Source organism: Octodon degus, unplaced genomic scaffold (genome assembly GCF_000260255.1).
Source record: "Octodon degus isolate 3935 unplaced genomic scaffold, OctDeg1.0 scaffold00285, whole genome shotgun sequence".
Classification (NCBI taxonomy): Eukaryota; Metazoa; Chordata; class Mammalia; order Rodentia; family Octodontidae; genus Octodon; species Octodon degus.
This window is the reverse complement of record NW_004524861.1, coordinates 1649985-1676927: the sequence shown is the minus strand read 5'-3', so window position 1 is coordinate 1676927 and position 26943 is coordinate 1649985. Positions and strand designations below refer to the sequence as shown.

The 26943-nt window shown below is 38.6% G+C and overlaps 2 protein-coding genes and 1 non-coding gene across 6 annotated transcripts in view; 1 reads left to right on the top strand and 2 right to left on the bottom strand.

Annotated features, from left to right (window-relative positions):
* Positions 1 to 23280, bottom strand: Timm23b (translocase of inner mitochondrial membrane 23 homolog B). 3 transcript variants are annotated; one of them, XM_004646973.2, is made up of 7 exons: positions 22999 to 23280; positions 20640 to 20698; positions 15712 to 15805; positions 15430 to 15514; positions 12724 to 12782; positions 11037 to 11147; positions 1 to 211 (listed from the first exon to the last, which is right to left on the bottom strand). In XM_004646973.2, exons 1-7 carry the CDS (start codon positions 23102 to 23104, stop codon positions 96 to 98), a joined length of 630 nt encoding a protein of 209 aa, XP_004647030.1. In that variant the 5' UTR covers positions 23105 to 23280; the 3' UTR covers positions 1 to 95. The 3 variants fall into 3 exon arrangements, with proteins under 3 accessions (XP_004647030.1, XP_023563010.1, XP_023563009.1); XM_023707242.1 differs by lacking the exon at positions 22999 to 23280 and adding an exon at positions 22666 to 22751; XM_023707241.1 differs by having other exon boundaries at positions 7 to 211; positions 11058 to 11147; positions 22999 to 23251.
* LOC111814276 lies at positions 13275 to 13478 on the bottom strand. The gene has a single exon (XR_002819299.1). It is a non-coding gene; the product is annotated as a small nucleolar RNA SNORA74 (small nucleolar RNA).
* Positions 23281 to 23282: 2 nt separating the features above from the next.
* Parg (poly(ADP-ribose) glycohydrolase) overlaps positions 23283 to 26943 on the top strand; it is a 124562-nt gene continuing 120901 nt past the window's right edge. The window contains exon 1 of one of the 2 annotated variants that reach the window (XM_004646971.3): positions 23283 to 23791. In XM_004646971.3, coding sequence (XP_004647028.1) covers positions 23572 to 23791 — 220 coding nt within the window. In that variant the 5' untranslated portion in view covers positions 23283 to 23571. The remainder of the gene's footprint in view (positions 23792 to 26943) is intronic. The other variant, XM_023707240.1, reaches the window with a different exon arrangement.

The following is a 26943-nucleotide window of genomic DNA, read 5'->3' as shown; positions in this document are numbered from 1 at the left end:
CAATTTTTCAAACGAATTCTAGCAGGAGAAAATAAATCCAGAATGACTTTAGATGGATGACTACTACAAGTATCTTCCATGAGTTGGCAAAATCTTCAGAGTGACTGGTGGAGCAAGGAGCCTTTCATGTGCTCCCAGTTGTTATACAGTGCATATAGGCTGGTAAGTGTCAGGCCTGCTAGACCCCCTCGTGCGACTCCTCGAAGCCCACCTATAAAAGAAGGGAAAGGAAAATGAAATAACCTTATATTGCACTTATCCTAGCACTGAAGGCTACATAAATATATGGTACAAGGGAAGGACATGGACTTTTCAAAGAAATCCCATCCCAAAGTAAGTTTTAAAAGTGACAAAAGAAATGAAGACTGAAGTCCAGAAGTTCCCCAAACCATTTTTAATACATGTTTTGATAATTTCATGTATTTTCACTATAGTTTTCATCAAGATCAAAGATTTCTTGATTTCTTCCAATCCAACTTGTAACTATAGCAGTTATGGATAAGTCTCATTTATTAGTGATGTTCCAGCCAGTTATTTCCTCCTAGTTAAAAGGTTTATGCTTCACTAGCAGTAAACAGGAGGTAATAGGAACAAGGTAAAAACCCAATGTGGAAACAGTCTTAACAGCCTTTGGACTCTGGACAGGTCCTCCAAATATTAACTCTGAGGACTCAAGAAGGAGTAGTAATGAGTTGGCTCTAATCAAGCTCTGAATTAGAGCTGATGGAACACCAATCCTGATGTGTCCCTCTCACACAACTAACGAGCAATGAGCCACCTTTTGTTATGAGACTGGCTGGAAAAATGTAAGAATTAGACTTTGAACTAATTTTGCCTCATAACAATATTTTTTTAAGTGAAAAAAGATTTCATTTTAAATACAGAAATGTTTCAGTTACTAAAAAAAACCCTCCACTCTTAATATAAGGAAGTGGCACAGATATTTCTCAAAATAGAAAATGCCCCACTTGCTTATGGTTATGTCAGTCTTATTACTGTTATGTGGTAAAGAGAAACCAAACTAAGAAACTCCTCAGAAAGGGGTTCCCAAAGAAACTTCAAAGAATGTGATACATCTTGAAGCTCTATAAACAAACTTCCTATGATCTACACCATAGCTACTAGTATTTTGTCTAGGTCATATTTTTTTAAAATAATTTTATTGAGAAACAAATAGCAATGAGATAGTTTTTTTTTTTTTTTTTTTTTCTTTTTTTGGTGGAACCAGGGATTGAATTTAGGACATTGTGCTTACCAGGCAGGCATTTATTCTACTGACATTGTGCTTCCCTGGCTCCGAGACAGTTTCAAAACCAATTACTGTACTTGTACTACATTGCATATTGTTGTCTTAATGGTTATGTCCACAAACACTATTAGAACAAATCTCTCTATTCAATGATCCAAGAGAATGCAGCTGTGTATCCTAACTATTTTGAACATACAGATACAAAATGGTCGTTCTTTTGTATCCCTTTTGCTTAGTTTTGTCAGGGAAAGGTATTCCATTGTCATTTAAATACTGTAGGTGCCTGAATTCAGCAAAATATTCCAATGCAGTCCAGTAGTCTCTAATAGTAGTGAGTTTTCTGTAAGACTGGCAATGACATAGGTCATGTTTTAGTGAGACAAATGTGGGGTAAAGTTGATCCATGGTGATTGTTCTTGGCCCCTGGCCTCCAATGCCAATGAATTCTGCAAAATACAGCAACACTGCTACAATGGAATGTAGCCAGTTCTAGCCAGTTCTTAAGTCTACCAGATGTTTTTGGCTGATAAAGGGAGCCACTCCTTGTAGGAGTCTCTCCAGTCTGAAGGCTTCTGATAGTTGCTGCTTAGCTTCCACTGTGAAATACTACAATTATCTGTCCTAAACATACCCAAACAAGCTGCAGGCACACCCATAAACAAAAAAGAAATGTGTGGAAGAGCAAAACATTTAGTCTCACAAATCAAAGTAAACAGAACATATCTATCTTCTGTTTAGATGGTAGGCATGGCAGTTTAGTAATATATTCAGTGTGGCTGAAAAATTACAAAAACTTTAGAAATCTGTCCAGTTTAATAATGAATATGTCATGCCTTTGACTAACAAGTCAAAGAGTTGCAGGGCCAAAAGTATCATTAGATCAGATTCCTAAAAGTAGGGGGAAAAAAAAATCCAAGGCACAGGAGAATAAACACTAAAGGTATCTACGACAGCATCATTATGTCTCAGTTACTGGACTAAGTATAATGAGGGCTCTCTCAAGCAGCCAAAAATGTAATGATCCAAATTCCATTCTAAACATGAAACACAGCCATGTCCCTTATGTTAGCAGAAAAATGACAGGGACGGTAAATGAAGACACAACTGATCTTGTAGACACTTTGCTATGACCATTCAGCTTCATGTGGATACTCTATCCCTAACAAAATGACAGGTCCACATAAAGTCTACTGCAAACCATTTCTTCTAGCTGAGCTTTCTTTGCTTTGAGTATCCTAGGAACATGGTTTCTACCAGACTATGTGGAAAAATTTCCACGCAAGTTTTCAGCTGTCAAATAAGCTTCCATGGAAATCCTCTGGAAGAGACTTGGAATCTTACAAGACAATGGGATGTGTAAGGCTTTTTTTTTTTTTAATTTTTTATTTATTTATATGTGTGTGTGTGTGTGGCCAGCTCAGCCCACCAGGGGGCGGGGCTGGCTGGCATGTGGTGCTGGGGGATTGAACCGCGCGGTCCCTGTGCTTTGCTGAGCTTGTTCTAAGTAGGTGCTTCAGACCACTGAGCCATCTCACCAGCCCTAGGCTTTATGATCTTTGGAACATGAGGGTACATTAAATATCCCTTAGAAAGAATTTATTCCCTTTAAGCAATTTTTTAACCAAAATAAAACAAAAACTTGGTTCAAATCGATGAAGGATGTTAGTTCTTTAGACTAGCAAAATTATCTCTGGGAAAGACACCAAATATTTTCAGTGTCTGATTTACTCACCACACAGTTAATCCCAATTCAAGGGCCATATCTTAACTTTACTCTTTCTCTTAATTCCAGGATTTGGGAAAAGTGGTTAACTTTTAAGAAATTTAAGGGCCTTTGCTTTAGTCTTTCCCTAATCAATTAACTTCTGGCCAACTAAGCATAGGAAGTCGATCAGCAAATGTATTTGCTTTGAACACAGAATAAGCAAATAAGATCAATGGCCAACCTGTGTAAAGCAAAATAAACAAGACCTGCGTTTCAGTGTTACCTCCTATCTTTTGTACCTTACACAACAGTTCCAGAAAGACAGGGCAAGTATTATATTTTCTACACATGTAGACATGGAAACCTATAATACTTAGGTGTCTTATTTTGGGGATACAGATTTAAATACAAAAATAGTTTACAAGAGAGATTACCAAATCTTTCTTACAAAGACCAGATAGTAAATATTTCAGTCTTTGAGGCTCAACAGCTATTAGGTAGGGACCTATATACCACTGAAAATCTACTTGAAAAGATAAAACGTTATTCTTGGCTTTGCTGTCCTTGCTTTAGAAGAAAAGACTTACATACTGAGAGGGCTTCCAAGAACTCTTAGTGGCAGAATGTGTGCTTAAGCATGTATGAGGCCCTAAGTTCCATTCCCAGAACCAAAAAATATACGCAAAACAGTGGAACAATACACAGCAATATACAGATCGTAACTATTTTCAAGTTCAGTGACATTAAGAATAATTTCACTGTGGTGCTGCTGAGAGCTCATCTTGCAAACCTGAAACTATCATAAGAAATAACTCTTTATTTCCCATCCCTATCAACCACCATCATACCTTTTCTATGACTCTATTCTAAGATGCTATCATCCAGTATTTGTCCTTATGCCTAGCTCACTTCATTTAGCAAAATATCAAAGTTCATCCATGTTATGTCAGAATTTGCTTCCTTTTTAAGGCTTATATTCCATGGTATGTGGTGGGTACCCATTTTGTCTATCAATCCATAGATAGATACTTCCACCTTTTGGCTACTGTGAATAATGGTATTATAAACATAGGAGTATTGAACATCATTCACATATAAAGAATATTTAAACCTCTTTGAGTTGAATGGAAATGGCCTGAACACAGACCAAACAGCACATTCAACTCTAAGAAGGAATTAACATTTTTTTGAGACAGGATCTTGCCAAATTAACTTGTGATATTATTATTACTTTTTCTTTTTTGTGGTACTGGGAATTAAACTCAGGACCCTGTGCTTGCCAAGGAAGCACTTATTCTACTGAGCTATCTCCCTGGTCAACTTGTGATATTATCACAATTAATAATTAACAATTTGTGGTATTCTGCCTCCCCCTCCCAGGTAGCTGAGATTACAGGCCTGCATAACCATACCCAGCACAATTACACTTTCACCAATAAGCACTTAGAGCAATTTGTTTGATTTTAAATCTATCAGCTAGTAAAGTGATCACATGCAAATCTGATGGATCAGTAAGATACTTACAAGATTTTTCAAAAGATTATATAGCTGGTAGGATTTTCTTAAAATTTTCAACACATTTTTAAAACCTAGTTTGATTACCTACGTTCTACTCATGCCTCTGAAAGATCTCTTTACTGGTTGGGTTGCTTTGATGTATTAGGCACCTTCTCATTAGCGGAGTCACAGCTTTTAGTAATTCATCCACTACAAATATCAGGAAGCATTTTTATTGAGCAGACATAAGAAACCTCAAAAAGATCATAAAATCCAAGTTTTCCTAAGACACTGCAGCAGAGGCTTGTTGTATAAAATGGAACTTAATCTTCAAGAGCTCTAAATTCTTACAAAACATGCAGGCATACAGACTCACAGAAATAGAGCTTAGGATAAGAGTGGGACTACCTTTCATATCCATAAAGCTTTACCCTGGCATAGAACAATCTTGTTAAAAAAAAAAAACAAAAACAAACTAAAAATACATTTATGCCGAAGGCTTTAGGGTAAGACAAACTGAAAACTTGGTCCAAGTGTGGCACTCAACCAAGAAAAGGTTGGCCCAAACTAGATTAAAAAGGTACATTAGCTATTCCCCATTTACCTACAGGAGGCAGTCCACTGTGGTGTTGCCTGCTACAGATAGCACTGAATGTAAAAAATGTACCAAGTTAGCATCTACCTAAAGACATACTGAGTTACTGATATGATAGAAAGGAAACAGCTATTTGATATCAAAAGAAATGGGAGCTTAAATTTCTGTGTCAGGACATCCCTGCAATAATGAAGCACAAGATGAGACCCTTCTAACTTTTATAGAAGAAAATCCTTCTCAGAAGAGAAAAATCACAAAAGAAAATTCAATAACTCCATGTTAAGTGAAAAGTTAATTGTGATTTCCACTGCAACTGTGGAAGTGAATAAGAGGAAGTAAATAATCTGCTGACCCAGAATCCCAACATCTGCTCACAGTCCTGGTTCAACAGTTTACTCAAACACATTAAAATTACTCTAACAGGTCAAATCCGTGTCTTTAATAATTTCTGGTTTATAATAAGCCCAAGAAGACGGACCACAGAAATTAATTTTATGAAGCAAGAATAAAAATGTGACTTCAACTTTCAGACTTATGTGTTGGAACAGAGCTTAGACACTTAGAATACTGCAAAGACAAACCATTAGGGGAAGAACCACTAACCCTAGGAGAAAGACTCATTTCTGCTGACCTAAAATATTTCCAACCCCCAAAATACTCTTCAAGATAGAAATGGAGCTCAGATCAAAAGTCTCAGCATGGAATATATGAAGCTATTCTAGTGGAAAGATCACAAGGAAACATGCGTAAGAAAAAGGCTAGCTTGAAAGAACTCTGATAACATTTTAATGTAGGTCTCAGATGTGAAATGTCATTATGGGACTCTGGAGCATATGAGATCCATATAATGATGACTATGTTCTACCTGAACAAAAACAACTAGAGTTCTCCTATAATCAATTAGCTGAGAGTAGCCCGGTCACATTTTTAGGAAATAAGTTCTCATAGGCAAAAGTTATTAGTAGGTCCTTCTCGCCAAAAACCTGACAAGTAATTCCTGTTTTCCGTAAGTCAGCTTACATAGGCAAATTAAGTAAAAGTACAGGGATATACAACTCTAGCTTTTCAAATGAAGCAATTACCATTAGAGTTATTGTGAAACTGCATTTATCAACATCTGAACTGAATGTACTAGAACATCACCTGCCAAAAGAACCTCTGGATGACTTATTACTAGCAATTTTTTTTTCCAATAAGTAAAATTTCACAAAACATATATAAAAGAAGCTAATTGCCATTATACATAATACATTTTAATAAATTAGTTAAAGCACCAACTCAATTAAAAACAGTAAAAGGTATGACTTTAGGAGAAAATACAAATTACTACTAATCGAAAATGCTCAGTCCCATGAACAACAAGGGAATACCAAAGTGAGACAATTACTGTAATGGTTGATAAACTGTGTCAACTTGAGATGTCCAACTTGAAATGCTCAACTAAGGGACTCAGCAGGAAGTCAGGGTCCTCACTCTGTAAACATCCTGAGCCTGTGCAAGAGAACAGGTATGGAGAAAGTATGGGTGTAAAGGAACCACCCTAGGGTGAAGATTGTGTATACTATACAAGGAAAAGAAGCTGCGCCCCTCCTTTTGCTCTTGTTGCTTTTGCTGTCTTTTGCCACCTTGCCATGCCACCCTGCCTTGCAGCTGGGGAGTATGGATTGAGAACTCCACAAACTTAGAGCTAAATAAACCTTTCCCTCTTTAACTTTGGATGTTAGCTAGTTTTTCTCAGCAATGAGAGAAAAGTAACCAAGACAAGTTATCTTTCACCAACTAATACTTCATAACAGCAAAGGGTAAGCAAATACTTGGAATGGCACCTTGGCATTAGTCATATTAGCATTTTAAAAACATTGATGTTTTACTTAAATAACCTGGCTCTCAGCAAATTATCTTACAACACAAAACTAAGTATAAAGTATATTACTGTGGTATTTAAGAGACACCTCAAGAAACAGACATACAGATGCAGGAAGACAGACGTGAAAGCATGTGAGGTGCATGTCTTGAAAGACTGTTTTAAGAAAAGGATGTAGGAAGAGCAGAAACCCAGAGCGAGAGTGAAGGGCAGGTAAGGGGTCAAACCTGGAGCTATCAAAGAGGCAAGAGAGCAAATCAAACAATCTCATGGGCCACCGTAAAGAGGATGGGCTAGCTGGACTTTTGATTATTCTGCAGTGACAAGCAGCAACACCAAAACACCAGCCAGGATTTGGAGGTAGATTTATCTATGTTGACAGGCACTGATCGGAATTACTCTCAAATTATTAGCCCATGATCTCTGGTGACCTAGGGCTTATATTGGATAAGTGAGCAGGAAGCAGAGGCAGAATGGCTTGTCAACTGGTTTATACAATGTTTATACAGTGTCCAGCATTTCTAAGAGACCAGAAACAACCAGAAACCTAAGCAACTCACAAACTGAAGCACATGGGCTGGGGTTGGGGGCATCCTACCTTCTAAATACAGTACTGGCATTTCCATTTATTCATAGGTGCACTGTAACTTTCATACTTTTCCTGAATAGAGCCCATACCACCTACTAATTCTGGGTTTAAAACCCTACAAAACTTTCCTAGTGTTCTCACAGGGATCCAGGAAACTTACTAGCACTTGTAGAAAACAATTACCCAAATGGCTAGTTTTATGGTTTGTGTCTAGTTGTTCCCCCAAAGCCTCATGCAGTCATGGGGCAGGGACCTCTAGAGTTTGAGATTAATTCATGTTCAAGGGTGGGACTATGGGTCCTAGTATTGCTGGGATTATGGGTATGAGCACTACACACAACCTGGGGCAGATAGCCTGAATGTAACTTAGGGAAACTTCCTCTCTGTTGGCATTGTTGCTGCTATTCTGCCCCTGGCTGTCTGCTCTTTGCCACCTGCCATGAATTGCTGCCCTCTGCCCTATGCCACACTGCCTTGGAGCAAGCTGAGTATGGGCTGAAATTTACATTAACTGTGAGCTAAATAAACCTTTCCTTCCTTCATTTTGGGTGTTGGGCATTTATCCCAGCAATGAGAGTGACAGCCAGGAATTACTGGCAAAAGAAAGTTCTGAAAGGACAGAGTACACAAGTCAAAAAATAGTTAAACTGAATTATATTACTGAGTTCAGTACTTCCTGGAAGAGACTAGGTGGGACAATGGTGTGGGTGCTACTCAATCACGCTACTTCCACAGTGTCACAAGACAAAGAAAAGCAAAGCAAGAAAACCTACCAATCCAATCATCTTCCCTTGTCTACATCTCCCTCACCATCCCCCATTTCATCAAATGTAACATTCACTACCTATCACCTATGTTGATGTCAGTATTATAAACCTTAAACTTCTATAGTAGTATTTTCTCTTGACCATTCTGAATTGTTTCTACCTATAATCATATCTACTCGGTTATTTCTAGTTTAATCTCCCACAAAAATGTCTCCAAGACTCCCTGTCCAGAGAAAAGTTTTTGAGTCTTGTGTAGCTGGAAGTGTCCAGGCTTGCTTATATAATCACTTTTTTATTAACATACTTTTAACTGACATAACAGTAACTGTATATATTTACATGGGTCTGTGTGGCATTTTGGTCCACACAGACAATGTGTAGTCACGATGAGCATCATCTGCCACTTGTCTGAGGACCTCTGGTCTAAGTTTAAACTTCTCACCCTCGCCTCCAGGTTCTAGGTCTAAACTATTTGGTCAGACTTCCTCCTCCTAAAGAAGAGGAGGAGAAAAGTCCCATGTTCATCATGAGACCAGATACACTTGAAATTCAGTCCACACCCTAGTCCACCCTCAATTGTTACTAGTCTTTTCCCTTTTCTAAAAATTCCCCGATTTCCGTATTCTGGAGGCCATTTGGTTTGGCAATAAATGTGTTTGGAGTCAGATTTGGGGTTGATGGCACAAGGCCTATAAAGAGCTGGGCAAGGCCGGCAAGATAGCTCAGTGGACTAAATGCCTGCTTGGGCAAGCACAGGGATGTGGCTCGATCCCTGGCATCACATGCTATGCCAGCACTGCCCCTGGGGCGCCCTGAACCGGCAACTGAGTCCAAGCGTGGTGGCACATGCGTGTAATCCCAGCACTCGGAAGACTGAAAACAAGAGGATCACTAGGAGTCCAAGCTGCACTCACTGTAGTGAGACCCTGCACAAAAAATAAAATAAAATAAAAAACTAAAGAGCTAGGCAGAAAGTGAAAGTAACTTATGTGGGTGTTAGTGTGTCTATAAAACAAAAGTGACCTTTATTCCCTTCAGAGATTTGTAAATGAGATGTTCTAGAAAAGGTAAGACTTCCTTTCTCCAACAAGAACATTTTGTACAATTCTTACAGGAACTAACAGTTTTTCTAGTAGAAAGTTAATATTCTAAGTTTAAAAACTAAAGAAATAGTTACGTTACTTTTAAAATTGTTTATCATAAATAAAGTTACGAAAGGTAAATAAAGATAAAACCAACATGATAGAAATAAATAATTTGGCACTAGGTTGGGGATGTAGCACAGTGGTAGAGTGAGTGCTTATTCTGCACAAAGTCCTGGGTTCAATGCCAGTGTTATAGATCTAAATGTTCCCTAACAGTCTCTTGTTCAAAGGTGGAGATTTGGGAAAGGCATTGTACTCATCAGTGGACTAATCCTCTGATAAATTCATAGCTGACATGCTGACGGAAGACAGGGCCCCTCCTGCTGGAGCAGATCAGTGGGACATGCATTTGGAGGGTGTATCTCTGACTCTTCCTTGTGCTTTGCTTCCCAAGTGCCACAAACTGGGCAGCTCTGCTCCACTACACCCTTTCACCATATTTCTGCTTTGGACCCAGGTGAATACTCTGAAACTATACAAAATAAAACTCCTCCTTTCAGTTATACATGTCTGGTACTTTCCCCAGGAAAGTAACAAATTCACACTAGAATATATACATGTGCTCAGGAACAGCACACACATACACAGTAGTAAAAAGGGAAAAAAAATAGATATTATCTGCATATTTTCATCTAAACTCATGAAAAATTATACAGAGAAAATAGATCACACCTCTGATGGATCATGCTCATCTCCCAGTAGAGTACGTTTCTCACAGGATTAACATACTTTTAAATAGATCTTGGCTTTGGTCTTGTGTGTGTTAATGTATTGATCTCACAGATCAAACAAAGCCAAAATTATTGGTATAAAACAAAACCAGTAATTTTTAATGTCCCACTGCTTACAGTGTCTAAAATACATAAAATGATTGAAAGGTTCAGAAAAAAAACTTACCTCTTCTTTTTCTTTGTACTGCTAGAAATTAAATTCAGGGCCTCATACATACTAGGCAAACACTGACCTATATTCCCAGGGAATCTTAACTTGGTTTCAATGTCAAAAATAAAACTAATCATAAACTACATATCCCAATAATCCAACTCCAGGTATATTCCTAAAAGAACTGAAATGAGGGTCATAAACAAGAATTAGCAGATGCCTGTTCTACCAGCATTATTCACAATACTCAGGAGATAGAAGCAAACTAAGTATCCTTTGACACAGGAAAGATACATAAATGTACACAATATTACTTAGCTTTAGAGAGGGAAAAAACCAGATATGAGACAGCATGGATGAATCTTAAGGATATTATGCTAACTTGTACAAGGTACATGCAGTAATCATATACAAAGACAGTAATTATAAGACTGCCAAGAACTGGAGAGAAAAGTGGGGAACTTTTATCTAATGAGCACAGTGTATTAGTTTTCCAAGAAGAAAAGCTCTAGAGATTGGTTTCATAATTCTAAAAGTACAGTCAAATATAATTACTAGTGTCAAGCATTAATCCTTGATCCTTAACTATGTCTTAACATAGTGTTATACTTTACAATTACACAACAAAAACAAACCAAAATAACCACAATGTTTGAGTGCTACAGTTTGCCCTGAGAACTGTAATAACAAGCATGCTTCAAGTGTTTCAACTAAGAACTAGCTCTATGTTCAGCAGCACCCACCTGTACATTTATATAACATGCCTGTCATGGTTCCAGCTGCCACTGTGTTCAGGTCGTCTTCTGCACCTCGTGTTTTCTCAATGATAACACCAAATGCACTATAGAGCAAAGCTATGAAGAAATGGAAGTAATCAGTAATAAAATCATGACTAAAAGTCAGTGTGGCTATTATTTCTGATGGATTTATTCAAAGGTGGATATAGAGCAATCACTGAACACTGTTTTAAACAGTAAAACCTTGGCTACTAGAGAATGCCCATCAAGAGTATTTGCACCACCTGGACTGATAGAGAAGGGGCTTTCCACATAATGAAACAGTATATGATCATTTAAAATAGGAAGAATGACATTCATTAACATGTGAGGCAGACACACATGCACTCATGCATGACTATGACTGCTACAAAAAGAAACATCTGTGGACTCAGAAGAAACATCAAGAGTTGCTCTTTCTGGAAAGCGCTACTGGACAGTCTCAAGAATATTGTATGCTTTCACTCATATGTTACCCCTAACAGCTATACTGTGGATTAAACATCCATATACTTTTGTTATAAAGGAAAACATAATTTAAAACAATGTTAGATTTTCTTTTCATACTTGAAAACTGTAACTCTAGCATCATCTGACTTACTAAGACCTTTCTTCAAACATCCCTTTTTTTGAGCCTTTACAGATTCCTACTAGGCAGGACTGCACTCAAACTTTTTCTTACCCGTTCTAAAATTGTAGCTGCATTTGGCCCTCCAACAATGTCACATCAAGTTCAGTCTTGCCAAGTCCCCTGCTGAGCTATGTACATGTCTATACAAGGACATCTTTGTGGTCAATTTACTTAACCAAAAACGACCATAAGAATACTGTGACTGGTCACAGGACAGAGAGAACACACAGCGTCATGAGCAGGGTGACCAGTGAGCGATCCAGTAAGCCCTGGACTGAAGTGTTTCTGCAACATGGGATGTGCAGCACTGAAACCAAGAAAGGCTCAGCAAAAGCAGCATGTGGGAGCAGCTATACACCAGAATCCAAAGTGCAAAACTGACTGCATGGTGTATAAACACACTGCTTCATCTGAGGCTTTTTCTATCTTTTCAATGAGTTGTCTGCAATCTCTTATTCTGCCACAGATAAAAAGGTAATCAGAAATTCAGCTATGTTAATAAATTACTAAAACCCTGAATATCAGAGCATGTATGTCATCAATAATGAAAAGACTATCATTTACAAATGATGTGATCAAAGTGTCTGACTCTGACTAAGCACTGCTAAATCTCCCCTTGCCTAGAACTGCAAATGTGCTTATCTATAAAGGACCTACTACAATTCTGACTTGCCTTGAAAGGTCCTTGAAAGCCACTCGGGTGAACAGACTGCTGAGTAGATTACTAGGAAAACACAACAGAAGGACAGGACTAATCCGTCACGTCTCACTACAGGACCTTGAACCTTTCCTAACGCACATAAACCTTTGCCTTGGAAAATAATATGAATTTCCACTTAGTTAAAACATGATTTGATGTTCTGCTTGGACAGTGTTTGTGGTATTTACCCCATTCACAAGAGCAGATTGAAATATAATTGTTCCATATTCTAGAAACACAATTTATGTTGACCAAGTTGTCCACAATACTTGTATGTTCTTTTCTGCATTAATAACTTATTAGTAAATGAGATTTCTACTTACCCAGAGAACCTAGAGTATTGGCCCACAGTGCCCCTTGCCTAGTCACCATATTCAAAATCCTACCAGAAAAGAAAAACAAAGAATCTGAATTTAGAATCATTATCTCTCTAGCAATTTTTTTTAAAAAGCAGCTATTCTGCTTTACTTTTTTTTTTTTTTTTGGTGCCGGGAATCAAAGTCAGGATTGCCAGGCAGATGCTTATGCTGCTGAGCTACATCCGCAGCCCTTAACACTCATACTCTGAAGTTTTGTTTGTTTTTTTTTTTTTAATTTTAGCATGCAGCGTACTACCTCCTCCGATTTTGAAAACTAGCTTTTACTCTATGCAGATAAGGGTTAGGTTAAAATCTTCAGCATTTTGAATGTATGTTAAACAAACAAAAGTTTTAAATAGTAATCTATATTATAAAAAAAAAGATCAGAGAAACTGATAATGTGAAAAATGTCACGACTATGACAAACTGGCTTCATTTCTTTCGGGAAGAGCGCATACTCAGAATACTATCTAGACTCAAAGTAAAGAAAGCAGAACTGAAGAGATAGAAATAGCACTGTTTGCTCCCAGACTAGAACCAAGCAGCCAAACTGAATGCTTAGCACACTCTCAAGGAAGCACAGTCATGCCTTATGCCAGTGCCCTATGCCACCAGAACAGCGACACAGACCACCAGAGAAAGAAGGCAAGACAATGCTCTCCCAGCAGTGTAACACCATCACGGCAATGAGTTTGTCCGGATGGCTGACTACTGCTGGAAACAATGGAAGTATAATAACAAACAGATGAAGAGCTCATCTATTAAAAAATTTAATAAACCTTTACAGTAACAAAAATTTGCATTACTTACAAAGCAATATATTTAAAAATTAATAATTGTTGCAAGTATTTTGCTAATTATGTTACATACTTACTAATAAATCTGAAATTCAATAATTTTTTAATATGTACTAAGCTTTAAAACTATTAATTTCCACTACTGTCTCATTGGTGGGACTGAATACTGGTGACATCCTTCAGGATGCAATCTAGCAACACAGATAATGTGTAACAAAAGCATCTGGCACCGACTGAGCCCTGCTAAATCACTCCTTGCCTAGAACTGCAAATGTGGTTCTTATCTACAGAGGACCTACTGTAGCTCTAACAAGGAAGTCGTTGAAATCCACTTGAGTGAACAAAGCCTTACCTACTTTTTATTTTATCATCTCTTACCAACCTGAAGGGCAGAAAATAGAGTTTACTCAAAATGACAAAACAGCAAGTCATGAAACTGGGACTCTGAAGCCATATATGTCTGCCTGGCTATAAATCCTACCTTCTTTCTATTACTAACTACTGTTTATCTAGAAAGATCAGAATGATTACCTATTACTATTTTAGGAAATGAAGTAAATTATTCTTCCTCACAACACTTTACAATTCCAAATTCATATCTAACATAATGCTGGGGATTTGTTTCAAAATAAACAGCAGATGAAAAGGAGACAGAACAGGCTGATGTTCATTGAAGTTATGTAGACAGGTGTTCTACTTCTCTATAAAATCAAAATTTTAATACAAAAAATAAAAATAACCTGACCAAGGAGGATAATGTTAGGAATTGTACAAAAATACTGAAGGATCTGGGCTGGTAATGCGTACAATGATCCACACTATAACAGGAAAACTTGACAGGCCTTCAAGTGTCTTAAGGTCTAACTTTAGCACATCTGCTGCCATCTGCTGGCAGAACAATATTCACAGATAATGGAGTTTAAAAGAACCCTAGTTCAAAATCATGAAAGGGTACACTGTGTAATTCCTTTTTTAAAAAGGGTGTTAAGTAAAAACTGAAAAGGTAAAAATAAAAGCAGTTATATTTTTTCTCTCTCTCCCTCTTTTTTTTTTTTTTTTGTTATGTTGCCAGACAAGCTCTTATTCTACTAAGCCATCTCCCAGGCCCCTTTTTCTTTTCTTTTTCTTTTTTTTTTTTTTTTTTTTGCCAGAACCAGGGATTGAACTCAGGCCCTTGTGTTGGCCAGGGAAGCACTTATTCTATTGAGCCATCTCCCCAGCCCTCCCTTTTTCTTAAAGGAAAAAAGAAAACAAAAAAACAGCAAATGTGAGCAACACACTGCGCAGCGACATCGAAAAGGACTGGTCACATTTATTTTTTCAGCAGAGTGAAGACATACACATTTTCTGACCCATTTAATTGTCCTTTCCTTTCTCTGTGTAGGCTTCAAGTTCATGAGAAAAGACAGCCTTTAGTCTTCTAAAACTAAGTTCTAATAATTTTATTTAAAGTTTATATGGCACTCTAGTTTCAGAAGCAAAGAATAAAGGCAATAAAAAATAATAGACCTAGCCATCTATCTTATGAGCTGCGTACTTCATTATCAAATACCCTGGTTCTACACCCTTCTGAGCAAATTTCATACACGAATTCGCCAAGTGAAAACGCATGTCACACAGCCTGAAAAACTAAATACATGTAACTGAAAAGTCAGGCTATGGTAGCACCAGGTAGTCACTCAAAAATTCAGTCCTTTGAAAAGCTAAGAGTCAATAATCCAATTTCTTCGATCCTTTGATTTGAAGACAAAAGAAAAAAGAAAAAAGAATCAAGTCTCTAAAAATTTATAACCTCAGAGTTATACTCATCAAACTAACAACTCAGAGATTATCATTCAAGGATTTATATGTCATACGATTACCTAATACTTACTGTACATTTCTTGGTTTGGACCAGGCCATGTTCTGGGTTTCCTTCAATCCTAGCCGAAGGCCATTCATTGCCCCAAATGCAGCCCCTGGTGAATTGCAAAAATTCATCAAAATATAGCTTTGTAGTAAAAAAAAAAAAAAAAATATTTCTGACCCACTTTCAGTATCAAAAATGAAAATATTGATTTTATAAAAAACCCTGAAACCAATATTCTTATTGCTTTTGATTTTAGGACCCATAAACTACTTGGACTTGGGATACTTTAAAAAAGATTACACTCACCAGTCATGCAACATCCTCCAATTGTAAAGAAGGCCAGTTCAAACCTGCCCCGCGTTTTATTAGCTCCAGTCGGTAAAATAAACTCATCTGTATCCTAAAAGGTTGGTAAGGAAAGTCAAAATGAGTGTCCTCCAGGCATATTAATGCAAAGCACATTTTTAAAAGTTTAGGGGCTGGGGAGATAGCTCAGTAGAATAAGCGCTTCCCTGGTAAGTGCAAGGGCCTGAGTTCAATCCCTGGTTCTGCAAAAATAAATAAATAAATAAAAATTTCACAGTAGTTTTTCAAGAAAGCCAAACCTTAAAGCAAACTCAACTATCTTAATCAAAAATAAAACAGCCTACATTATATAAATGAGGACAGGTCTAAAGAAAGGTAAACAGAGATCGGTTCGGGGGACTAAGTGCCTGTTTAGATAAGCACAGGGACCTGGTTCGATCCTCGGCACCACAAGCCGCACTGCCTCTGCCCCCCAGGTGTACTGAACCACTGCCTGAGTCCCAGTGTGGCAGGGCAAGCCTGTAATCCCAGGGCTGGGGAGGCTGGACACAGGAGGATCACTAGGAGCCTAAGATGCGAAGTGAGACTGTACCAAATACATTAAAATAAATAAAAATAAAATAAGGTAAACAGAAAGCTAAGAGAAGTGATAGCTGATAGATGATCAATCTGGAAGCAGAAGACTGGTAGTAGTATTCTTCTGTAGCAGGTCATCACTGAGCACCCTCTTACTGTGAGACCAAATAATCACTAAAACTGGACAAAACTGTTAAAGAACAGATCGGACCAGTCAGACATGGGCAAATTACCCCCTTAACAATTCTTTTTTCTTCTTGGTGGTGCTGGCATGGAATCCAGAGCCTGGCTTATGTTAAGCAAACATTCTACCACTGGGCTATACCCTACATGCCCTACTTTACTAACTTTTAGCTGCTTGAGATATGTTCTTTAGATAACTTTCAAAAACTACTTAGTAGATATGTGCACACATCTACTGTGACCCAAAGGGAGGGAACCCAAAATCCTAGGTTAAGAAATGCTATCATTTTTAACAGTAAAAAAAAGATAAATTTTGAAAAGTCGTACTTATGTGGAGGACATTTTCAATTCAGTTGTGCAAAATAACTCCCAATGGATATTACACAACACATACAGTGCAACATTTAAGATAGTGTATATAACAGGAAATACTAAACCCACATTCCTATGCCAAATACAAACTTTAGTAAATGTGTTCTTGATTAGGATAAGTAGCTCTGCACTAGGTTTTTGTTTGTTTTGTATTTGAGACAATCTTGTTATCTAGCCTAGACTGGCTTCGAACTCACGGCCTTCCTGCCTCAGCACCCATGGTTAGGATTAGTCAGGCACCATCAAATATAGCCTGCACCAGATTATTTGTGCACACAACCTTACCAAAAGTTGCACCAATGAACGGACACTCAGTCTTTTTCAAATTGAAGAGCTCCCACATTATAAAACATTGTATATAATCTTGCAAGTTTTTGGGTACTTCCTGACTTTTAAATTAATACCTTAATTCTAAATTATGCTTCTTATTTGAGGGTTTCCGGCATGTTACAGTAGTCGGTTCACAAACTTGATTCATTCCATCAAACCAAGTTTGTGACAAGAAAAGACTCAAATTCAACAGTTGGGTTCAATGTTGACCTTACTGGGATTCAGTTCTTACCCAGTTCAGTTTGCAAACAGAATCATGGAGAGAACTGAGTTTGTGAACTGAGGTTATCACTATATTTGACCAAATAATTATTCTTCAATCCAGAAATAAGACAAAAATTTTTAAAACACAGTTATGATGAACCGTATCAAATACATTCGTATTTATACACCCAATATTGAGATCAATTTTAGGGCATCTTCACCATCCCTAAAACAATCCTATACCTGTTAGCAGTTACTCCTCATCTATTCCTACTTCTCAAAAGCTGCTAATGTATTTTCTATGTGCAAATTCCCCTAAGCTGGACAATGTACATAAATATAAACGCACATTATATGATCTTTTGCAGCTGGCTTCTCAGATTTAGCAAATTCTCAAGGTTCATCCATACCACAGAATGTATCATTAATTCATTCCGTTTATAGCCAAATGCCATGACATTGTATGAATGTGCCACATTTTACTTTTCCATTTATCAATTAATAGGCATTTGGTTTATTTCTGCTTTGATTACTATAAGTAGTTCCACTGTGAATGATCATGTAAAATTATACAAATATATTTCCAATTCTCCCAGTTATCTAAGAGTAGCACTGGCAGGTCTTAACAAAACCATATTTTTAACCTTTTGGCAAAATGCCAGAATGTTTCCAAAAGCAGCTGTATCATTTGCCTTCCTACCAGCAGTGATAAAGGCCTAATTTCTCCATATCCTTACCAGGATTTATTATTTTCTGTGGTTAGTCATCCTGGTAGATATAAAGTAGTATTTCGTTGCAGTTCTTTGGTTTCCACTTTTCTAGTTAATGACCTTGAACACTTCTCATGTGATTACTATTTTCATACTTCCATGGAGACATATCTACTCAGATCTGTTACGATTTAATAATTGGTTTTTTTTAAAATAATTTTTTAAAAAAATTTAGTACAGGGTCTACAGGGTCTCACAAGATAGGACTCAGTGATCCTCCTGTTTTCAGCCTCCCAAGCTCTGCAATTATAGGTGTGTGCCACCACACTCAGTCTCAATCACTGTCTCAGCCAGGACCCCGCGGGAGGAGTGGGGAGCACTACAGCAGGCCGGGGTTCTAACTGGTCCCTGCCTCTGCCTAAGCAGGCGCTTTCATTCACTGAGCTATCTGGCCAGCCCCAGTAATTTTTTTTGAGACAGAGTCTTGCTATGTAGTTCAAGCCAAACTTGAATACTAATATTATGTATCCCAGGCTGGCTGCAAACTCATGATCTTCCTGCTTCAGCCTCAGTACTAACATTACAGGCATGCACCACCACGTCTGGCAAAAATTCTCAAAAATAAAATATTCTAGATAAAGTCCCTTAGTAGATAAATGATTTATAAATTTTTCCAATCTTTGTGTTCTTCCTTGATATTGCCTTTAGCACTTCAAAATTAAATATGTTTTTTTAAGTTTCATCAATTTTTTCATTACTTTAGCCTTAGGTGGTACATCTACAAAACTGTTGCCTCATGTAACCACAAGTTATGTCTGATTTTTTTCTGAGTTTTATAGCTTTAGCCCTTGAAGTCTTTGATCCAATCTGAGTTACCATCTGTATATGGTGTTGAGGACCGAGCTTCAGTATTCTACACTAAGATTCAAATTGTCCTGGCATCATTTTTGTTTATTTATTTTTGTAGTTTAGGGAAGTGTCTACAGGGTGTTCAGGGTCTCACTACTAAATCAGACTCAGTGATCCACCCACCAGTTTACAGCTTCCCAAGAGCTGGGATTACAGAGGCAGGCCACCACGCCCAGTTTCAATTGCCAGCTCAGCCCACCCTGGGGGTGGGGCCAGTGCAGCAGGCCTGGGGATCAAACCGTGGGCCCCTGAGCCTGCTTGCATTGGCATCATTTTTGAAGATTCCATTTCTATTTGTTGTCTTGACATTTTGATAAAAACAAACTGATTATAAACAATGTAAGGATTTCTTTTTACTTTGAATTTTATTTCACTAATCTATAGATTAAACTTCTATGCTAATATCAGGGTCTTAATAACTGTAGTTTTGTAGTAAGTTTGAAAATTGAGAAGTCCTCCAATTTGTTCCTTACCAAAATTTTTGGTTAGTCTACATTCCCTGAATTTTCATCTTAATTTCAGAATCAACTTGTCAATTTAAAAAAAAATCTAGCATGGATACTGAGACATACCCTGACTGCAGATTTCAAGAATACTGTCATATTAACAATGCTGAATTTCTCATAATCATGGAATGTCTTTACATTTACTTAGGTCTTTGTTTCAATGTTTTATAGTTTTCAAGTGTATAATTTTTGAACCCCTATTAACTGTATTTCTTTTGCTACTTCTGGTAAAACAATTGTTTTTATAACTTTATTTTTTAACTGTTCACTGCTACTGCAGAAACAACTCATTTATGCAACTGGTCTTGTTACTAGTTCTAACACTTGTTGCATTGACTCATTTACGCTAACCTTTTTTTGTGCATCTCTTTGATTTTCTAGAGTCACAATCAGACTGTTTTCATTTGTAAATAGATTATTTTCCATCCTTTTCAATCTGGATGCCATTTCAGACTGTTTTCCTTCCTTTTAAATCTGGATGCCTTTTTATTCTCTTGTGCCTAACTGTCCTGCTAGACAATGTTAAAACAGAATTTAAGAGTGGGTACATTAGTGTAGCTCCTGATCTTAAGTGTAAAGTTTTCAGCTTTTCACCATTAAATATTAACTTTGGATATTCTATAGCTACCATTCATTAGGCTAAAGCAGTTCCATTGTATTTCTAGTTTGAGTAATTTCTAGAAGAGGGTTAGATTTTATCAAACTTTTCTGTATCTACTGTGGTAATTTTTTGTGTATGCTATATTCTTTTATTGCTTCATTGTATCATAGTACTTTAATTTTTCAATGTCGTCAATCTTGCTTTCCCGATACTTAACCAGTAATCTTTAAAACTGTCAGTTAGCCCACTACCCTTCTAGCATTTAGCCCAGTAAACTAAACTTTAAAAATAAATTTTATTTTCACCAGGATAGTTTTCACTAATTCCTTGATTTTAACAACTAAAACACAAACAAAACTTTTGAAGAGAGTTAAACAGTTGATGACACAAGATGCTGGTCCCCAGGGCTTGTTAGTGAGGAAATAAAAGGATGAATGCAGGTAGTGCTTCCAAAAAAGCTCAAGTCAATGTTAACTCTGGGAACTTTTCTTCTTTCAGGGTAAGATAAAGCACCAGCTAATAAAATCTTAATCTTACCTGCACAAGATATCGTGGATCCACATTTAAATAAGGAGACAAAGGGTTCATACCAGTTACTAGAGAAAAAACAAAATGTCATATTTCAACAAAATTCTTTAGTTATTTCATATAATGGTAGCTCAATTGCTATACACACTTTGCAACTGACCTAAGGTCATTGAATGTGAGATCTCCCAACCCCCCATTTTATCCCTCCTTTCTGTTTAGGGGCTCCTTTCTTTTGGAGTCCCTCAGACTCAAATCAGTCTTGCACTAGTGGGTAAAGTGTTCATGTAAGAAAGGTACCAGCAGAAGCAGAACAAACTAGCAGGAAGCAAGCGCATGCCTTTTATAAAACTAGCTTCTTTCACGTTATTAAAGAAATGCCTAACAATTATGTGGTCTACAAAAGAACAGGTGAAAAAGGAGAGGTTAAGTTTAGCTTCTAAATGTGGATAAACCACAGGATGGTTTCGTCAGATCTTAACGCAGGGTTCATTTATTCTGACAGGGTAGAGAATTGTTGATTTTACCATAAGGATGGAGGCCAGCGCAAAAGGAAATGCAGAATTTCAGAGGGCAGGATTTGAAATTCACTAACTTTGAAGACTGGAAAAAAAACTATCAAGGAAAGTAAATTTTCCCAACTTTAAAGTTTACCCTTTGAATCTTATGTTTCAGCTATTCCTTACAAATATATACACTGACTATGACTGATCATTTTACCAAACGAAAGTCTTGTTCTATTTTTAATATCTACTCTGAACTGTTACCAATTGTATTGTTAGCATCCTACTCCCAGCACCAAATCTCACAGCAACAACTTTCTACCTAACTTACATCCTCTTCCTTCTTCAATTTAGCTTTTGTGTAGCAAACAGAATCACCTAAGTAAATAAACTCAACTGGCTTCCCTCTGTACTTAAAATCAAAGCAAATCCTTTATCCTTGCCCACAAACACTGTCATCAGTCTGCCATCTTCAACACTTGTTTTCATTGTGTATCACTCCAGCTCCCTTGCAACTCTAAAGGCACACTGACCTAACAACAGTTCCTCAGATATGCCAAATTTTTGTTTCAGGACAGTTAGTAGCCTTTTTCCTGGATACTTGCCTCTCAAATATGTGCACAACATTTCAGTCACAGCTCAAATGTCAACTCTGATCCATTCTAAAAGGTCCTCCTCTTCCCATCACCACCTCATGGCCATTTTATTTTCTTTACACCATTTACCTCTCATTATCAGCAATGTTTCTGTAATTTGGCTTATAAGGAGTATACTTCACACCAGATTTTTTTCCCCTAAAACTGCAGTCCTGCATCAGAAAAGTAGTTGGCACACTGTAGCAGCTCAACAAATGGTACTCCTCTGGTTCCGTAGACTACCTTTAAGCCTTACCCAAATTAATGTAACAGTATTTTGTTAGATTAAAATAATACCCAGGGGGACCTGCCCATTAGTGCCTACTTAAACAAAGTAGTCTGGCTCAGGATGCTGTGGTTCAATCCCCAGTTCCTCATGCCTTTTGAGACCTGCCCTTAAGGTCTCCTGAGCTAGCCAAAAAAACCCTCCTAAAATAATACCCATTGTGACCTGAAATTCAAAAGTCCTAAGACATATACAAACTGTTTCCTATGCTATTGTCACACATGGACATTAGAGATATAAAAAGGTTTTGAGTTCTTGAACACAAAAGTGGTAAGATAAGAACTTTCAAAAAGAAGGCATTTTTAAAGGCTTATCCACCACCAACTCTGCACCATCTCTAAATCCAAATTCTATTGATCCTCCTGGATATCCATAGTTAACTAAAGACATTCATAACACTGAGGATATTCATGCCTCTGTTTCCTCCACCTTGCGTTATTTCCTCTCCTGTAATTCTTACTTGCACGCCTTCTTCATGTCCATCTCACTTTCCAACTTCCTCCAAATGGTTTTCTTGGATTGTCCCAACTCCTGTTCCTCATCTATAATATTACTACTGAGCAACTTGCCCTAATAGCTGCTTTGCAATTCAAAATATGCATCTTTGTGCTCACTCTTTGGAATAAGTTTACTTCTATAGGTGGGCTTGTCTTAATCCAGGGTCAAGCACATGGTCCAACAGAGAAACAAGAGTGACGAAAGCGAAGGAGGCTGGATATAAACGAAGAAAACACGCGTCACCTCCCGAGCCCAGGTCGATCACAAAGAGATTCCTGGGGCCCCCACCAAGCTCCTTCCACCACTAAAGAGCAGCCGTGCGGGTACGTTAACCCCACCATCAGCATTAACGCTTGTGAACACCAGCATGAAAAAGAAAGGGGCGGCACACTTCTGCTGCAGACGCAGGAAGCCGCGAGAGACGCCAGCACTCGAGGCCTGATACTTACGCGGGACTCCGGCCAAATCTGCGTGCGAGTAACCAGCTCCGCCCGCTCCAAAAAAGCCGGCCAAGCCACCCGTGGTTTTGTTGCTACTGCCCCCACCGCCCTCCATTGTCTCACAGCAAACTTCGGCCCGTCTCCCGCCGCCGCCTCAGGCCGAGGGACAGAGCTCGGCCGTTGCTCCCAGGCAGCAGCGGGGAAACCCGCGTTACTTCTGCCTCCTTCACACGCTGACCTTCCGGGAGCCGGCGGCCGTCAAGCACGGCACTTCCGCTTTGCGACGGCATGCTCCCGGAAGTCGGAGCTCCTGACGGCAACTTTCCGGTGGTGGGAAAGTGAAGGAATCCTCTCCTCGGCGAATTCCGAGGCAGGTCTCCTACGTGCGGAAGAGCAAGGCCAGCGACAGCACGGGGTCCGAGTCGGAGCCCGGCGGATCAGCAACTGCAGAAGCACGCAGCGGCAAGAGAGGGAATGGTGCGGAGACGCGCCGAGAAGGAGGCGCAGTCCGTGCCCCTCAGGGTTAGTGAATGAGGCGCTCCGCCCGGGCCGGCCCAGGGACCGTGAGCTGCGGGTCCCAGCATGAGTGCGGGCCCCGGCTGTGAGCCCTGCACCAAACGACCCCGGTGGGGCAGCGCTGCAACTTCGCCGGCGGCCTCGGACTCCTCCCGAAGCTTCCCCGGCCGGCAGAGGCGCGTCCTCGACTCCAAGGACGCTCCCGTGCAGTTCAGGGTCCCGCCGTCCTCTCCAGGCTTTGTTCCGGGGCGGGTGGGACTGCACCGAGGCAGCGCCACTTCTCTTGGTACGTGGGGAACTACGAACCTTTGTCCTTCGTTTTGATCCCGAGCACCCCTGGGCCGCAGTTATCCCTGTCTGTTCTTTAATGCACCTTTTAAGTTCCCCTTACTGAACCGCCAGGGCCGCTCACAGGTGGGACAGCGTTTTGCCTAGTGCGGCGGTGGAGTGAGAAGCATTTATTTTCCAGGTGGAAAGTGGAAGGAGACTCCACCTGTTCGCTTTCCTTTGCTAGCTGAATAAAGTGCCTTAGTCACGGAGATCTGCTGATGTATGCGAAGCAATAGCATAGTGCAGCCAGCCTCAGGGGCAAAAGATGAAAGCTGTTGCAGCTAGAGTCAGGGTCCCGCAGTACTGAGATATTAATTCTAATAGCATGGTACTTGTCCCTGGTTTACAGTGTTCAACACGAGGAACTCTGTCTCTGTCTTCATATCAAAAAGTCTGTCAGGAGTTATAAACAAAAACACAACTCAATACCTATCGCAGAGGGTAATAGATGTTCTGATAGAGGGACAGACTGACCGGGTAGGATTTAAGTGTCCTGACCTAGTTCGTGGGATCAGAGGTAGTCCTCCCTAAGATACTTGTTTGAGAACCAGGATGTATAGGAGTCACCTGGATGAAAAGGAATTAAGGAGCGTTTCAGTAGTTTAACTAGTGCACAGAATAAACAGAGTAGTGAGACATGAGACTACAGAAAAGCAGAGAGAGCCTACGGCCATACCACCCTAAACGCGCCAGCGTCAGGCCTGATTAGTACTTGGGAGAAAAGTGAGAAAGAACAACTCATCCTGTAATGGAATATATATAGGATGCTAAGGACGTTAGACTTTTAAAAGCAAGAAGAAGCCATTACAAACTTTTCAGTGGGGGAGGATCTAAGGGGGTAGTGTTTTTTTTTTTTTGTTGAAAAGTCCCTATGTTGGTGTGTGGAAAATGAAAAATGGATCGAAAGCAAGTGTTGGCGCACCACTAGTTAAAGACTTGGTCTGGGTGGAAGTTAATTTTGGCTTAGATTTGAATGTTAAACATAGAAACTGAGAGAAGTGGGTGGATTCAAGTCAGATAAGGACATACTGAAATTGAGGGAAAATACTCATCTACACTAGAGAAATCGGGACGTTCTTGGCATAAATGTAATAATGGAAATTATGGGTGCAGTCTAGACCATTTAAGTATATAGAGTAAGTAAAAGTTTCAGAGAACAGAAACTTTAGGAAAACCTTAGTCCCTGCTGACTGTAGGTGGTTCTTAATTGAAGCCTCATTTGTTATAAATTACAATTTAAATTGCCAACTTAGTGGTGCTTCTCAATGAGAAATATCAGGTGTATATAATTATTTCTTAAGATCGAAACAAAGATCAATCAAACATTCTAGTTGGGCTATTAGTGTTCTGTGGGAAGTTATGATATACGGCACTTGAATACTTTTATAAAAAGTACAGATTTGATGACAGCTGAATAGTGTAGTTGAATATAAAATTATCCAAGTTTAAAATGCTTTTTGCCTTGTGCCATTATCTCAGTGATGGATAAACTGTGAATTTCATGGTTAGAGGCTGCAGTTCTTATATTATGGCATTTGAGGGCACACAAAGAGATAAGGATGAGTCTGCCTTAATTTGCTCTTTTGGCATCTCAAATTTTATATGTGCAGAATTGATCTAATATTTTTTCCATGAATCCAGTTCTCCTATATTTCTGTAATTCTGCCTCAGTCTTTCATGTCCATCAAGGTGAAGCTTAGTATCGCCTTTAACTTCCTGTCATAAAGTCTATGATGATTCTTCTCAATTTTACTACTCTCACAAAGGTTAATTTAGCAATTTAATTTGTATTTCTATAGCAAATCAGGCTTCAAAGAAAAACCGCCTACAGTTTAGTTGATTATGAAAATCACCTTTTGAAACAAAGATAGATTCCCACCCACCTTGTGTCATACTCTTTATGGATTTTTATTCAGAAGGTCTGGGATATTGTCCTGGAGTCCATTTATTGCTAGCCTCCTGATGACCCAGAGGGTTATGAGACCCATAACTTTCTTATTGGCTTCTGCCTGTAGGCCTTGCCTCTTTCCCTGCATATTTGTCTTCCAGGCCATCTGTCACATGTGATTGACATACCTTCAGTATTTGAATTCTGGGGTCACTGCTTTCCATGACCCCTTCATGGTTCATTCAAGGTCCTCTATGATATGGTACTGGTTGACTTTTCAACTATGTCCAATTGCTTCTTTCAGAGTACTTTATATTTCTCTGCCATTGGTGCTTTTGTTTATGATTTTCCCTATATGTGACTATGTGTTTATTCCTTAAAGCACAATATAAGCACATTTTCCAAGAAATCTTACCAAGATTCCATAGTTACTCTTGTCCTAAAATAGGGTTTTCCCAGAAAATACCTGAGTTTTTTTATTAGCCCCTCTTTTAATAATAAAGATAATTCAGAGCTAACATTTACAGTACGAAGTATATCTTGGTTGGAGTTTTAAACATTTTAAATAGATCATTATTCATTTATTCTAAACCTCATATTAGCTCCTTGGAGGACGTTTTCACTTTTTTCTTTTTCCTGGGGATCTAACTCAGGACCTTGTGCTTGCCAGGCAGGCGGTTATGTCACTGGACTATCTCCCCAGCTGCTTGGAGGACAATGTTAATTTGCATGTGTTGAGATAGTCTGAAACAAATAGAGATAACACTTCTCAAAGTCACATGAGAGGCTGTGGATTTGGCCTCTCGTGATTATAGCACATGCCAGTAATCTCAGCATTCTGGAAGATAAGGCAGGAGGATCACTGCAAGTTCCAGACAAGCCTGGCATCCATAGTGAGTTACGGACAGCCTGAATCACATAATGACACCCAAATAAATAAATAAATAAATTGCTATGGACTTGAATCTAGATATCCTGATTTTTCTGATTCCATTTATGTTAGTATTTTTGTTCTTGTCTTCTCTCAGTACTTCATTTTTTTTTTTATGCAGGACTATGTAAAATATAATTATATTAGATGAACCCATTTAAAAGGTCATTGAAGATTTCCACAAAACAGTGTCTTTTTTTGTCTTTTGAGGAACCGGGAATTGAACTCAGGCTCTTGCACTTTCCAAGCAAGCGCTTATTCTACTGAGCTATCCCCCCAGGCCAATACT